This window comes from Aotus nancymaae, unplaced genomic scaffold, assembly GCF_030222135.1.
Source record: "Aotus nancymaae isolate 86718 unplaced genomic scaffold, 86718_ANA_hifiasm-v0.15.2.pri h1tg000018l, whole genome shotgun sequence".
Classification (NCBI taxonomy): domain Eukaryota; kingdom Metazoa; phylum Chordata; class Mammalia; order Primates; family Aotidae; genus Aotus; species Aotus nancymaae.
Window position 1 is genome coordinate 9,656,895 of NW_026988430.1, and position 12,955 is coordinate 9,669,849.

Sequence of the window (12,955 nt, forward strand, 5' to 3'; positions counted from 1 at the left end):
CCCCCTCCCCCTCCCCCTCCCTCTTTCTCTCTTTCTCTCTTTCTTTCTTTCTTTCTTTCTTTTTTGAGACAGAGTCTTGGCTCTGTTGCCCAGGCTGGAGTGCAATGGCACAATCTCGGCTCACTGCAACCTCCACCTCCCAGGTTCAAGCGATTCTCCTGTCTTAGCCTCCTGAGTAGTTGGGACTACAGGGACCTGCCACCATGCCTGGCTAATTTTTTTGTGTTTTTTAGTAGAAACAGGGTTTCACCATGTTGGCCAGGCTGTTCTTGAACTCCTGACCTCAAGTGATCCGTCCACCTCAGCCTCCCAAAGTGCTGGGATTACAGGCATGAGCCACCATGACCAGCCAGTTTTCTTTTTTTAAAAGATGGTATCTCATCATATTACCCAGACTGGTCTCAAACTCCTGGGTTCAAGTGATCCTCTTGCCTTGGCTTCCCAAAGTGTGGGGATTATAGGTGTGAGCCACCTTGCTCAGCCCCTTTGCCCATTTTTAAATTAGATTGTCTTTTTATATTGAGTTTCAGGAGTCCTTTATATAGTCTAGGTAAATGTCCCGTATCAAATCCATTATTTCCAGATATATTCTTCATTCTGTGAGTTGTCTTTCCTGTACTTTTTTTTTTTTTTTTTTTTTTTGAGATAAGGTCTTACTTTTTGCCCAGGCTGGAGTGCAGTGGCACAATCACAGCACTGCCACCTCAACTTCCTCGGCCAAAGTGATCCTCTCACTTCAGCTTCCTGAATAGCTGGAGTCATAGGTATGCACTATCACACTCAGGTAATTCTTTCTGTTTGTAGAGACGGATCTTACTGTGTTGCCCAGGCTGGTCTCAAACTCTAGGATCAAAGTGATTCTCCCACGTCAGCCTCCCAGAGTGCTGGAATTACAGGTGTGAGCCACACCCAACCTGTCTTTTCACTCTTATTAGTGTCTTCCTGCCTCAGCCTCCCAAGTAGCTGGGATTACAGGCACCCACAACTATGCCTGGCTAATTTTTTTTGTATTTTCAGTAGAGACACGGTTTCACCATGTTCGCCTAGCTGGTGTTGAACTCCTGACCTCAGGTGATCCACCTGCCTCAGCCTCCCAAAGTGCTGGAATTACAGGTGTGAACCACTGTGCCCGGCCAAAGTATTGCCATCTTAACAATATTGTGTTTTAGTTTGTGAACATAGATAAATCTTCATTATTTATGTGTTCTTGAATTTCAGCAAAATTTTGTAATTTTCAGAGTAGAACCCTTTCACCTCCTTGGGTTATTTATTCCTGTTTTAAGTTCTTTTTAATGCCATTATAAATAGAATTGTTTTCTTAATTTTATTTGCAGATTGTTCATTGAGAGAGCATAGAAATATAAGTGATTTTTACGTATTGGTCTTGCAATTTCAACTTTGCTAAATCTGATTGTTAGCTTTAATAGTTTTCTTGTGAATTCTTTAGGATTTTCTATATATAAGATCATGTCATTTATGAATAGAGATCATTCTCTTTCTTCCTGTCCACTTTGGGTGCCTTTCATTTCCTTTTCCTGCTTAATTTTTCTGGCTAGAACTTAGAGTACAATGTTGAATATAAGTGGCAAAAGCAGAAATCTTTGTCTTGTTTTTGATCTAATAGGGTAAGCTTTCAGTTTCATCATTTAATATGATATTAGGTGTGAGTTTTTTTTTTTTTTTTTTTTTTTTGAGACGGAGTTTCGCTCTTGTTACCCAGGCTGGAGTGCAATGGCGCGATCTCGGCTCACCGCAACCTCCGCCTCCTGGGTTCAGGCAATTCTCCTGCCTCAGCCTCCTGAGTAGCTGGGATTACAGGCACGCGCCACCGTGCCCAGCTAATTTTTTGTATTAGTAGAGACGGGGTTTCACCATGTTGACCAGGATGGTCTCGATCTCTTGACCTCGTGATCCACCCGCCTCGGCCTCCCAAAGTGCTGGGATTACAGGCTTGAGCCACCGCGCCCGGCCAGGTGTGAGTTTTTAATAAATGCCTTTTTTCAGGTTGAGGAATTTCCCTACATTTCTAATTTTTTAAATGGTTTTCTTTTAAAAATTGTGAAAGGGTGTTGAATATTGTCGTGTTCTTTCTGTATCAGTGTAAATGGTCATATGGGTTTGGGGTTTTATTCTATTGATGTGAAATATTAATTGATTTTCAGATGTTAAATCAGCCTTCCATGCCTGAGATGAATCTCACTTGGTCATGGTGTATAATCTTTTCAATATGCTGCTGGATTCCATTTACTGGCATTTTGTTGAAGATTTTGCATCTGAATGCTTAAGATAACATTTATACTCCATCAGAAATCAATTGACCATAAATGTGAGGATATATCTGTGGGTTCTTGATTCTCTTCCATTCCGAAGATAGACATACATCCATCTGTATGTCCGTCTTTATGCCAGTACCATACTCTCTTGATTGCTATTGCTTTGTAATAAGTTTTGAAATCAGGAAGTAAGAGTGAGATTTTGGTATCTGAGTAACAGTTCTCATAAGAGTTAGTTGGAAAGTATTCCCTCTTCCTTATTCTGGTCCCTCTTTCTTTTTTATTTAACTGTGTATCTTGGAAATTGTTCCTTCTCAACACATAATGAGAGTCCCTTTCCCTACCTGCCACCCCGGCTATAGAGAGTTCTGTAATTGTCTGTTCATTTATTTTATTAACCAATTACTTAGTCATGGACATTAAGCTTGTTTATGTCTTTTAATTTAAACAATGCTGCAATGAATAATCTTGTATATAAGTCATTTTCCATCAATATGAGTCTGTCTGTAACTGAAATTTTATAAGTTAAATTTCTAGGTCAACCTATGGCTCTGTATTTCACAAAAGTACCATTTCTGGTTTTTCTGGTGGAGGTGGAGAGTAGGAGGTAGAATGCTGGAGGGGAACTTGCTGTACTTAGCTAGCTAGTCATTTTAGAAAGGTTGCCTTTGCTTCTTTTTGTCATACGGCCTCACCAAGAATCAAAAACATTCCTATTTATCCTGTAAACGTACTTTAAAAAGGCTTTACTACCCAAGATACATATTTCTGGATGGATGAGAGCTTTTCACGCTTAGGAAATTATGCTGCGAGTACAGCACACACATTCGTTGGAACTTAGGTCATTAAGAATGTTTTATAAATTCATATATTATACATTTTATTTTATTGTTTATTTTTTGAGACAGAGTCTTCCTCTGTAACCCAGGCTAGAGTGCAGTGGTGTGATCTTAACTCACTGCAACCTCCACCTCCTGGGCTCAAGTGATTCTCATGTCTCAGCCTCCCGAGTAGCTGGGATTACAGGCACCTGCCACCATGCCCGGCTAAATTTTGTATTTTTAGTAAAGACGGGGTTTCACCATGTTGATCATAGTGGCCTCAAACTTACCTGGCCTCAAGTGATCCACATGCCAAGGATCCAAAGTGCCGGGATCCTTGTATTGGGTAAAAGATGAATATTGGGGGCTGCATTGTGGCTCATACCTGTAATCCCAGCACTTTATGAGACTGAGATGGGAGGAGTGCTTGAGGCCAGGAGAGTGAGGCTTCAGTGAGTTGTGATTGTGCCATTGCACTTCAACCTAGGGATTACGGACTTGAGTCACTGTGCCCGGCCTGTACATTTTAATATTGTGCATTCCTCTTTTAGCTATAATGTGAGGTTACATTTCAGTCATTTCTGTTAAGCATCTCAGTGGTGATGAGGTAGAGTGAAAGTTATTTCTATTTCAAACACCAAAGAAAATTTTGTACAAATCTGTCACATTCCAAGCCCAGAACTGATTGTTTCATATACTTCTAATTTTACAATTTCTATTGTAGTCCAGCGTGAAAAAAGCCAGTATTAAAATACTGAAAAATTTTGATGAAGCGATAATAGTGGATGCTGCAAGTCTGGATCCAGAATCTTTATATCAACGGACATATGCCGGGTAAGCCTAGCTCATGTCTAGAGTTTTTACAAGTGTAAGTAGCTTTGCATCTTTTTAAATTTTGAATTAAATTTTACATTTTTTCTAATCTATTATTATATGCCCAGAACTTTTACTTAGAGTGTGCAGTATAATGTGATGGTTAAGTGTAAAGTCTCTGGAGTGACTTCCTGGGTTTTAATCTTGGCTCTGCCATTTATCGGCAAGCTGGTTAACCTCTTGGTATCTCAATTTTTTCATCTGTAAAATGAGAATAATAAAGTAAAAAGATGCTAGCATCATTTACTGTGGGCAGCATAACTGATACTTGGAAAAATTATTCCCTTGAGTTTAAGAATTAACTTGGTTGTTCATTTTAGCCTGTAATAAAAAGATAGTGACTCATAGGATATTCCACTTACTGAAATTTACCACAGATCTAATCATAAAATCACTTTCTCTTCCCTAAAGATGGGTTGCTTAACATGTAAACGTGTGTAAAGCTTGATTATCCTTTCCTAATCCGTACCCCAGTTCCCAGCGGTACCATGAAAAAGGGATTTCAATGTATTTAATTGCTTTCAGTAGAAATTAACAGTGGTTTTGGGAGACTGAGGAGTCTGAAAAGTACTTGAAGGAAATAAAAGATTTGTTTGACCACACTGTCTTTGGAAAGCCAGCTTTTTCAGCTTCGTCAGATTTGTATAGTGATGTTTATTTCTTCTTTTAGAAAATAATAGACAGTAAACCTAAATGAGTTCATTCCCAAAGATGATGTTTATTTTAAGGAGTGGTTCATTTCTTTAAGACCTTACATAAAGTCTATTAATTGTGCAATGTTTACTTCTGTAATTTTGTGTGTGTAATGTAAATATATATGTATTTTTTAAATGTATAAAATGAAGCAGAAAAGAGAAATGATAATTTTTCTTCATCTTTACCGGGCGTGGTGGCTCACGTTTGTAATCCCAGCACTTTGGGAGGCCAAGGCAGGTGGATCGCTTGAGGTCAGGAGTTCAAAACCAGCCTGGCCAACATGGTGAAACCCCATCTTTACTAAAAATAAATAAAGATGGGTTTTAGGCCAGGCGCGGTGGCTCACACCTGTAATCCCGGCACTTTGGGAGGCCGAGGCGGGCAGATAACGAGGTCAAGAGATCGAGACCATACTGGGCAACATGGTGAAACCCCATCTCTACTAAAAAATACAAAAATTAGCTGGGTATGGTGGCGCGTGCCTGTAGTCCCAGCTACTAGGGAGGCTGAGGCAGGAGAATTGCTTGAACCCAGGAGGCGGAGATTGCAGTGAGCCGAGATTGCGCCGCTGAACTCCAGCCTGGTGCCTGGCGACAGAACAAGACTCTGTCTCAAAAAAAAGTTGGTTTTTAGCATTTGTTTTAGTTATATGATTTTAGCATCTTCATGAAAATTTTCTCAAGGCAAATAAATTTCTATCAGTTGGTATATTGGCACTCATATCTGAAATAACTTATTAGGAAGGATAGCTCTAAAATAAGATCTACTTTGCATGAAATAAACTGATTATTGATGTCACAGAATTTTTCTTTTAACCAACTTGACAAATGCATTATTCTTGACCTCAAGTGATCCACCTTCCTCAGCCGCCCAAAGTGCTGGGATTACAGGCATGAACCACCACACATGGCATTATTCTCATAAAAAATTAAATTCATAGTTAAGTTTTGCCACGACCAGCTCGGTTGTAGAGACCACAACCCAGGCAGCACTGAAGGAATTCAGAAACAGAAACAAAGATAGGGTGTAAAAGTGGGATCAGAGTGAGATCGTCAGGGGTCTGCCAGCATTTCCCAGCTGACAGCCCAGAGCAGACTCTGACCGACGTATTTATTCTTGTGAACAAGTGATTCTTTTTTTTCTTTTCTCTTTTTTTTTTGAGACAGAGTCTCGCTCCGTCGCCAGGCGCCAGACTGGAGTGCAGTGGTGCAATCTCAGCTCACTGCAACCTCTGCCTCCTGGGTTCAAGCAATTCTCCTGCCTCAGCCTCCTGAGTAGCTGGGATTACAGGCGCACGCCACCACGCCCAGCTAATTTTTGTATTTTTAGTAGAGACTGGTTTCACCATGTTGGCCAGGATGGTCTTGAACTCCTGACCTCAGGCGATCCTCCCACCTCAGCCTCCCAAAGTGCTAGGATTACAGGCGTGAGCCACCACGCCCGGCCACAAGTGATTATTTTTAATAAACAGATGCTCAGTGTTTCTTCATAGAATAAAGATAGACTACACAGGCAGATAGTGCCTGTTCACTACTAAAATAGAAAAAAGCTGAAAAACACTCTGCAAGTCAGCAATGGGGACAAGGTCAAATATCCTGTGTTTTAGGAGCTGGTTTAACTAGTGCGTGACTGGTACATACCGCTTGCTTATTCTAGCAGTTTCCTGCCTGGGGATGGCTTGATGTTCCTTGCCATCGCCTCTCAGCAAACAACATATACAGGTGACAGAGCGAGACTCCATCTCAAAAAAAAAGAATACTTCAGACTTTTAATTTTTTTCCAGTCTTAGGTTTTTTGCTAAAGAGATTGGGTTTCTTTTGGTATATCTCTTGATTGTTCAGGTTTTTTCTTGTATGAATTGACTATTCATCTCCTTTTCACGTTTCTGTTGGGTGATTTTTATTAGTGACTTGTTAAAATTCTGGATGTTTCTTTCACGTGACCCTTCATTATTAAATAAGAATTCTGTCTGTTTCTGGATATTAATCTTTGGTTGGTAATATCTTAAAAATAAGACCCTTACTGTGTTTTTTGCTTTTTTTTTTTTTTGAGACAAAGTCTTGCTCTGTCGCCCAGGCTGAAGTGCAGTGCCATGATCTCAGCTCTCAGCTCACTGCAACCTCCACCTCCCTGGTTCAAGCAATTCTCATGCCTCAGCCTTCCAAGTAGCTAAGATTACAGGTGCATGCCATCACACCTGGCTAATTTTTGTATTTTTTTTGTTGTTGTTGTTAGAAACAGGGTTTCACCATGTTGGCCAGGCTGGTCTCAAACTCCTGGCCCCAGGTGATCCCCCTGCCTTGTCCTCCGAAAGTACTGGAATTACAGGCATGAGCCACCACGCCCGGCCATTTTTTGCTTTTTAACTTTGTTTTATAGTACATTGTTAGAGGAAGGCATACCTTTTTGCTGCTGCTTTTACAAAGTTGTCTTGGTTATTCTTGTGCCTTTTTTTCTTCTCTGTTGATTTTAGAATTATGAATTATCTGTTAACTCACCATGTTTTGTAAACCTTTTGGGGATTTCAAATGAAATTGCGTTCAATTAAAGATTATCTCGCTTTCTGTGCCGCAACATTTTATTTCAAATAAGTCCTATTTTGAATTACATAGGGTGGCTATAAATTGTGTTTCTGCTTTCTAGATTTAGATGAAACGCTTAAAAATTGATTTTTTTCCGCTGGGCACGGTGGCTCATGCCTGTAATCCCAGCACTTTGGGAGGCCGAGGCGGGCAGATCACAAGGTCAGGAGTTCAAGACCAGCCTAACCAATATGGTGAAACCCCGTCTGTATTTAAAAAAAAAAAAAATTGATTTTTTTTCTCCTAAATTTAAAACTGATTGTTAGAAGTTATATTCTTCTGTTCATCCTTATTTAGGAAGATGACATTTGGAAGAGTCAGTGACTTGGGGCAATTCATCCGAGAATCTGAGCCTGAACCTGATGTAAAGAAATCAAAAGGTTTGTGGTGTTTTTGTACTTCGTGTTAAGCCTTTACTCACGTTATTGATTGGCTGTAAGTCAAAGACCACTTAAGATTAAAACTGTTTATTTTGTAAAGTAACCACTGTATCTTTCACCTTGTGTTTATAGTCACAAGTCAGTACAGCAAGGGCTTCGTGTAGTCACATCTCTGTACAATCTCCTCTGAATCAAAAGAAGGTGAACTTGCTTTGCCACTCCAGAAGGCACATGAATATGAAAAAGCATTGTCTATTTTTTTATTTAATGGCAAAATGCCCAATCAAGTTTGACTTGATGTTTGAGACCCTTTATTTTATTAAATTATTATATTTTTTTCCTTTTCTTTCTTTCTTTTTGAGACAGGTCTTGCTCTGTCACCCAGACTGGAGTACAGTGGTCTGATCTCAGCTTAGTACAACCTCTACTTCCTAGGTTTAAGTAATTTTCCTGCCTCAGCCTCCTGAGTAACTTGGACTCCAGGTGTGCACCTCTACACCGGGCTAATTTTTGTATTTTTATCAGAGATGAGTGTTTCACCACATTGGCCAGGTTGGTCTAAAACTCCTGACCTCAAGCAGTCCACCCACCTTGGCTTCCCAGAGTGCTGGGATTACAGGCATGAGCCACCATGCCTGGCCTTATTAAATTAATTTTATTGGCTGGGTGCAGTGACTGATGCCTGTAATCCCAGCACTTTGGGAGGCCGAGGCGGGTGGATCACAAGGTCAGGAGATCAAGACCATCCTGGCCAACATGGTGAAACCCCGTCTCTACTAAAAATACAAAAATTAGCTGAGCATGGTGGCCCACGCCTATAGTCCCAGCTACTCAGGAGGCTGAGGCAGGAGAATTGCTTGAACCCAGGAGGCAGAGGTTGCAGTGAGCTGAGATCACACTGCTGCACTCCAGCCTGGTGACAGAGCAAGACTTTGTCTCAAAAATAATAATAATAATTTTTGTTAAATTTCCTCAAGATTGTTGAAAGTAATGAAATATATGTGGAAAATACTAATAGGTCAAAATTCAAATTGTTTAATCAGAAGAGTAGCTTAGTCAAATCCAAGGGTTAGACATAGAAATCTTTCTTGTCAAGTGCATTCTTTGTGACTGATTTCAGTTTCTTCCTGGTTTACACAGGAAGATTTCAGAAACAAATGTGAATTCGTGACAGATGATATCTAGAAGTTTTTAGTTTGGTTGAATTGATGCTATTGTTTTGAGTAACATATACTAATTTTTTTTTTTTTTTTTTTTTGAGACAGAGTTTCGCTCTTGTTACCCAGAGTGCAATGGTGCGATCTCGGCTCACCGCAACCTCCGCCTCCTGGGTTCAGGCAATTCTCCTGCCTCAGCCTCCTGAGTAGCTGGGATTACAGGCATGCACCACCATGCTCAGCTAATTTTTTGTATTTTTAATAGAGACGGGGTTTCACCATGTTGACCAGGATGGTCTCGATCTTTTGACCTCGTGATCCACCCGCCTCGGCCTCCCAAAGTGCTGGGATTACAAGCGTGAGCCACCGCGCCTGGCCTACTCATTTTTTTAAGAAGAAAATATTCAATTTTGATAAATATGTTTAAGATTAAGAGCTATTATTAATCTTATAGGACTGCATTTTTGATAAGTTTATCTTATTTTCTTTTTCTTTTTTCTTTTTTTTTGAGATGGAGTTTCCCTCTTATTGCCCAGGCTGCAGTGCAATGGAGCTATCTTGGCTCACTGTGACCTCCACTTCCTGGGTTCAATCGATTCTCTTGCCTCAGCCTCCCGAGTAGCTTGGATTACAGGCATGCACCACCACGTCGATCTAATTTTTGTATTTTTAGTAGAGACAGGGTTTCACCATGTTGGCCAGGATGGTCTCAATCTCCTGACCTCGTGATCTGCCTAACTTGGCCTCCCAAAGTGCTGGGATGACAGGCGTGAGCCATCATGGTGCCTGGCCCATCTTATTTTCTTAATGCAACTATTGTTTAGGTAATTAATTGCATGTCTTTATTTTGATAAATGATCTACCTTTTGGTCAGATACACATTTGACAGAGTAAGCAAAAAAATGCAACAATTATTGAAGTAATTTAAACCAAAAAAGGGCCTATTACCTAGTTGACCTTATTTATCCAAATAATTACTTTTATTTCCTATTTTGTCAGAGAAGTCTTAGACAAAGAGTTGGGAAGAATATTAAGACTGAAGGAAAATTTACACAGTTCACTCAGTAAATAATGTTTGCTTTCCCTGAGTTAAGGAAAGGGAAGAAAAAAATGTGTGTGTGTGTTTTAAGTAAATGATTTTTTAGTGCCTCTTTGCATGCTTGTATTCACACAGCAGGTTAGAAGATTCAGATCTTGCCTGCAAGAAATTGACAGCCTAGTAGTTATGTGCCTTTTTTGTTTTGTTTTGTTTTATTTTGTTTTGTTTTGAGACAGTCTTGCTCTGTTGTCCAGGCTGGAGTGCAATGGCGAGATCTTGGCTCACTGCAACCTTAGCCTCCCAGGTTCAAGCAGTTCTCCTACCTCAGCCTCCCAAATAGCTGGGACAGGCACCTGCCATCATGCCCGGCTAATTTTTTGTATTTTTAGTAGAGATAGGGTTTTGCCATGTTGACCATGCCAGTCTCGAACTCCTGGCCTCAAGTGATCCACCTACCTCAGCCTCCCAAAGTGCTGGGATTGCAGGCATGAGCTTGTATTGGGTAAAAGATGAATGTTGGGGGCTGCATGGTGGGTCGTACTTGTAATCCCAGTACCTTGTGAGACGGATGGGAGGAGTGCTTGAGCCCAGGAGGGTGAGGCTGCAGTGAATTGTGATTGCATCATCGCACTTCCACCTGGGTCACAGACCAAGACCTTGTCTCTTAAAAACAAAACAAAATTTTTTTAAGGAATACTGGGAAGAGGTCAGTGGTGGTTTGGGAACAGAGGAAGTACCAGATGACTTTTGTGAGGCACTGGCCAGGAAGAACTCTACAGTGTCTTTTGGTAGCTTCTGTCCATAAGGATAATGGGTTCTCCTCCCCAGTATTAATAGAAAATCTCTGAGCTGTTTGGTTTTTTTTTTTTTAAATCTGGTCTCATACCTCTGACAGCTCATGAAGAAGTGGTTCTGCTTCATACATATATGTGTTAGGTATAGTGTAGGTGTTGGTGTTTACAGTTTGTTTCTGTTTGTTTTATATGAATTAAGGTGTATTATGAGCAGTTGAAGATATACAGGAAATTTTCCCCCAAACCACTATCTCTGCTCATTCTATTCATTCAGTCTCTTCATGTTATTCCTTCCTTCATTCATTCTATAGAACAATGGAGTTCCTACTAGATGTATCTACTGCTCTGGGTCCAGGGGAAAACGAAGTTCCTGCTTTCATGGAACTCACATTATATTGGAGGAGACAGTAACAGATAAACAAATGCACCCTGTGTACATGTGTTTAAACAAGAAAAGCAGGGTAGGGGGCTGAGAGAGAGAGTAGTGGGGGTGTTATTTAAGAGATGGTTGTCAGGAAAGGCCTCACTGAGGAGGTGGCATTTTCAGTAGACCCGAGCGCAGTGTGGGCGTAAGCCCAGGCAGCATGTAGAGAAAGAGTGTTCTTGGTGGAAGGAACAAGGATAGAGGCCTGAAGCTGGAGACCTCAGTATGGTTAAGGAACAGTAAGCCTCATGTGGTTGGAATGGAGTGAGCAAAGGAATAAGCAGTAGAAGGCGAGTGAGTCAGGAGGTCACCAGAGACCATGGCAAGGACTTGAAAGTCAGGGACACTTTGGAAGTTGGCGCAGGGAAATGATGGGATTTATGTTTTGAAGGGATTGCTCTAGCAGCTATCTGGAAAATTGAGTGTAGGGCTTCAAGAAAAGAAGCAGAGAAACAACATTGCCATAGTCATAGTCTAAGTAAGGGGTGATGGTGGTGTGCATTAGACTGGTAGTGAAGACCAGTTCAATTTGGGTTGTATTTGAAGGTAGAGGCAGAAAGATTATATCTCTACCAGCAAGCCCATCTATGACATTACTTGTGTTTTTTTTGTTTTTTGTTTTTTTTTTTTGAAACGGAGTTTCGCTCTTGTTACCCAGGCTGGAGTGCAATGGCACGATCTCGGCTCACTGCAACCTCCGCCTCCTGGGTTCAGGCAATTCTCCTGCCTCAGCCTCCTGAGTAGCTGGGATTACAGGCACGCGCCACCATGCCCAGCTAATCTTTTGTATTTTTAGTAGAGACAGGGTTTCACCATGTTGACCAGGATGGTCTCGATCTCTTGACCTCGTGATCCACCCGCCTCGGCCTCCCAAAGTGCTGGGATTACAGGTTTGAGCCACCGCGCCCGGCCCTTACTTGTGTTATTAATTTAATTGAGAGATGTCACATAAACTAATGAATAAGAATTTCTGCAGTTTGATTAAACACATCCATATATTCTGGTGCTTTTTTTTTTTTTTGAGATGGAGTCTTGCTCTGTCACCCAGGCTAGAGAGTGCAGTGGCGAGATCTCAGCTCACTGCAACCTCCATCTCCCAAGTTCAAGCAGTTCTCTGCCCCAGCCTCCCAAGTAGCTGGGATTACAGGTGCCTGCCACCTCGCCTGGGTAATTTTTGTATTTTTAGTAGAGATGGGGTTTCACCGTCTTGTTCAGGCTGGTCTTGAACTCCTGACCTCATGATCCACCCACCTTGGCCTCCCAAAGTGCTGGGATTACAGGTGTGAACCCACTGCGCCCAGCCCCTGATCCTTCTTCCTTCTTGTAGTTGTCCAGACGTCTCTCTTTTTTTTTTTTTTTTTTTTTTTTTGAGACAGAGTCTTGCTCTGTCGTCCAGGCTGGAGTGCAGTGACATGATCTCAGCTCACTGCAACCTCTGCCTCTCAAGTTCAAGTGATTCTCCTGCCTCAGCCTCCTGAGTAGCTGGGATTACAGGTACATGCCACCGTGATTGGCCACAGTCTGTTTAAGGCAAGTATTTTTTGGTGGTGTAGGAGCCTAGAGATTGAATTTATTCTCTCAGAAGGCATTTGAGTGATTCCTGTGTGCCAGGCACTATGCTGAATGCCAAGGATGTAAACAAGAGGGCATGGTCCCAGTCTGTTTTACTCTGGCTTGGTTCCTTTTTAATGACCCTGACTTGTTAAGCATATCAGTTATCCTACAGAATGTTTAATCATCTGAACTTCCCTGGTTGTGTTATTTAGCTTATTTCTCTCTCCTTGACATTTCTTGTAAACTGGAAGTTACACCTAAAGTCTTGATGATTTGTGTTACACATTTTAGATTAGAACACATCATAGTCTGATGTTGTATATGGTGTTTTTGAAAGGCTCTCTATATATTGGTCTGTGCAT

At 41.2% G+C, this 12,955-nt stretch overlaps 1 protein-coding gene across 4 annotated transcripts in view; it reads left to right on the forward strand.

Annotated features, from left to right (window-relative positions):
* Positions 1-12,955, forward strand: part of AKAP10 (A-kinase anchoring protein 10) — a 92,177-nt gene that overhangs the window by 59,253 nt on the left and 19,969 nt on the right. For 3 of the 4 annotated variants that reach the window (XM_064378263.1, XM_064378266.1, XM_064378264.1), the window contains 2 exons: positions 3,819-3,928; positions 7,543-7,625. In XM_064378263.1, the coding sequence (XP_064234333.1) occupies positions 3,819-3,928; positions 7,543-7,625 (193 nt within the window). Of the gene's footprint in view, positions 1-1,017; positions 1,680-3,818; positions 3,929-7,542; positions 7,626-12,955 lie in introns of those variants that run through there. The other variant, XM_064378265.1, reaches the window with a different exon arrangement.